General features: G+C 65.0%; 2 protein-coding genes across 2 annotated transcripts, besides 2 other annotated features; one reads left to right on the forward strand and one right to left on the reverse strand.

Annotated features, from left to right (window-relative positions):
- Positions 1 to 73: 73 nt before the first annotated feature.
- Positions 74 to 108: a microsatellite.
- Positions 109 to 200: 92 nt separating this feature from the next.
- Positions 201 to 239: a microsatellite.
- Positions 240 to 380: 141 nt separating this feature from the next.
- On the forward strand, positions 381 to 914 carry Tco025E_06990 (uncharacterized protein; the record flags this gene model as incomplete). The annotated part of the gene is made up of 1 exon (XM_029373857.1): positions 381 to 914. The coding sequence occupies one exon, from the start codon at positions 381 to 383 to the stop codon at positions 912 to 914; it is 534 nt and encodes a 177-aa protein (XP_029226037.1).
- A 487-nt stretch (positions 915 to 1401) lies between these two features.
- Positions 1402 to 1726, reverse strand: Tco025E_06991 (uncharacterized protein; the record flags this gene model as incomplete). The annotated part of the gene is made up of 1 exon (XM_029373858.1): positions 1402 to 1726. A coding segment is annotated over one exon (325 nt), but the record flags the coding sequence as incomplete, so codon positions are not given.

Here is a 1726-nt window from a genome sequence, read left to right on the forward strand (position 1 = left end):
GTTTTGTGTCGATGGTGCGGCCTCAACATGCTGCCGAGGCGTCCCACGGGCTGCTTCTCTTCTTCCTTCTCTTCCTCGCCCTGCACTCTCCTCCTCCCCCTCTCCCCTGTGCGTGCTCCGTGCGCATGATGCCGCTGTTTGTTCTGCAATTCCGACCCGCGTGAGCGAGGACCGATGCCTTGACTACTGGCAGCTGACGCCCCCGCCCCTCCCCGCCCCTCCCCTCCCCTCCCCTCCCCCCAGACGCACTTGACGGCCGGCGGTCGTGGCGCCGCGAGGTGCGTAGTATGGTTGCGCCTGTACCTTTTTTTATTGTTGTTATTGAAATTTAGGAGGGCGTGAAATCGTGCTTACCAGAATTGTGTTTGGAATAAAGTTTTATGCCAAAGAAGTGTGCCATTTGGCGTTGTGCCTCACGGAAGCAAACAGTGAGGTCAGCGGTTGGGGAGGATGAGTGCGAGTCTTTTCTGCGCCTTTTCCCCCGCCCCGTGGAGTACGCCGCGATTCAGATTGCGTCGCCCGAGCGGCTCCTCGCGCTGGTGCCGCCGGCGATGCTGGACGGCAAGGAGGTGCAGGCGGCCTTCCACGTGACGACGCTGTTCGTTGGCCGCGGCGGCTGCAGAGACCCGGTGCTGCTGCAGCGGCTGGTGGAGCTGCGAGGCACGCCCATCCAACTCACGCTGACGTGCGTCGTGTCGGACGCGAGGGGGACGGCGATCGCGGTGCGCAACGAGGGGGAGTTCCCCTGCCAAAACGCTCACCCACACATCACCGTCGCGAACGCGCAGGGCGTCCCGGCCGCGTACAGCAACGAGCTGCTGGACGACGCCCGTGCGGACGACCCGTCCCGCACCGTCGCCCGCCTCCCCGCCGGCACCTGCGTCTGCGGGACATTCGACTTCGTCTTTCGGTGACCCTCGCAGACACGGCGGTGGCACACGCATTTGCTTCACGATTGCCGGCGTGGCTGCCTTGCTTGGCGGCGACCTCACTCCCCACGCCCATTGCTGCGATGGGTCGCTGCGCCCCCCTCCGCCTTCTCGTCTCTGCTTGCTCTCCCCTCCCTTCAACGTGCATCGGTGTGCCTCCTCCACTACGCCTCTTCTTTGTGCCCCACGCAGAGCCCTCACATGCTTCCTCGCCGCGGCGGCTGTGGGCCGCTGCCCCACCCACCCACAAAGCGGCGGCGTGGGGAAACGGATGGCAACGTGCAGAGGAGTCGGATGTGCCCATCCACCGCGCGCGTGTACCGCCTTCTCTCCGCGGACATCGCAACGCAGAACAAGACGTGCGGCAGAGTGCTTCAGGTGCCGTCGGCAACTGTAGCGCCGCAGCGCCGGCAGCTCCCCGCGGCTCCGCCTTTGCGCCAGCAGTGCCCAGTGATTACGTCCAACATCTTTGCTACAGGCGATCTGCCGAGATGACCTCACTGGTGTCGCAACCAACCAAGATCGATGAGGGCCGCACCGCCGCCTTCCCCTCCCCCAGCCCTCGGCACGCACGCAGGGGCACAGCAGCGGCAGCTGCGTGATTACGAACCGGACGTCTACGAGTCAGTTGAACCGCAAAGTCGATGTGGACCCTTGTCCCCCGTGTCTGACAGCTGCCGCCGTGCCTCTCCTCCCCCTCCCCTGCGCGTGCCCCGTGCGCATGATGCCGCTGTTTGTTCTGCAATTCCGACCCGCGTGAGCGAAGACCGATGCCTTGACTACTGGCAGCTGACGCC

This window comes from Trypanosoma conorhini, assembly GCF_003719485.1.
Source record: "Trypanosoma conorhini strain 025E chromosome Unknown Tco_14.4_contig_00507, whole genome shotgun sequence".
In the NCBI taxonomy this organism is placed as follows: Eukaryota; Euglenozoa; class Kinetoplastea; order Trypanosomatida; family Trypanosomatidae; genus Trypanosoma; species Trypanosoma conorhini.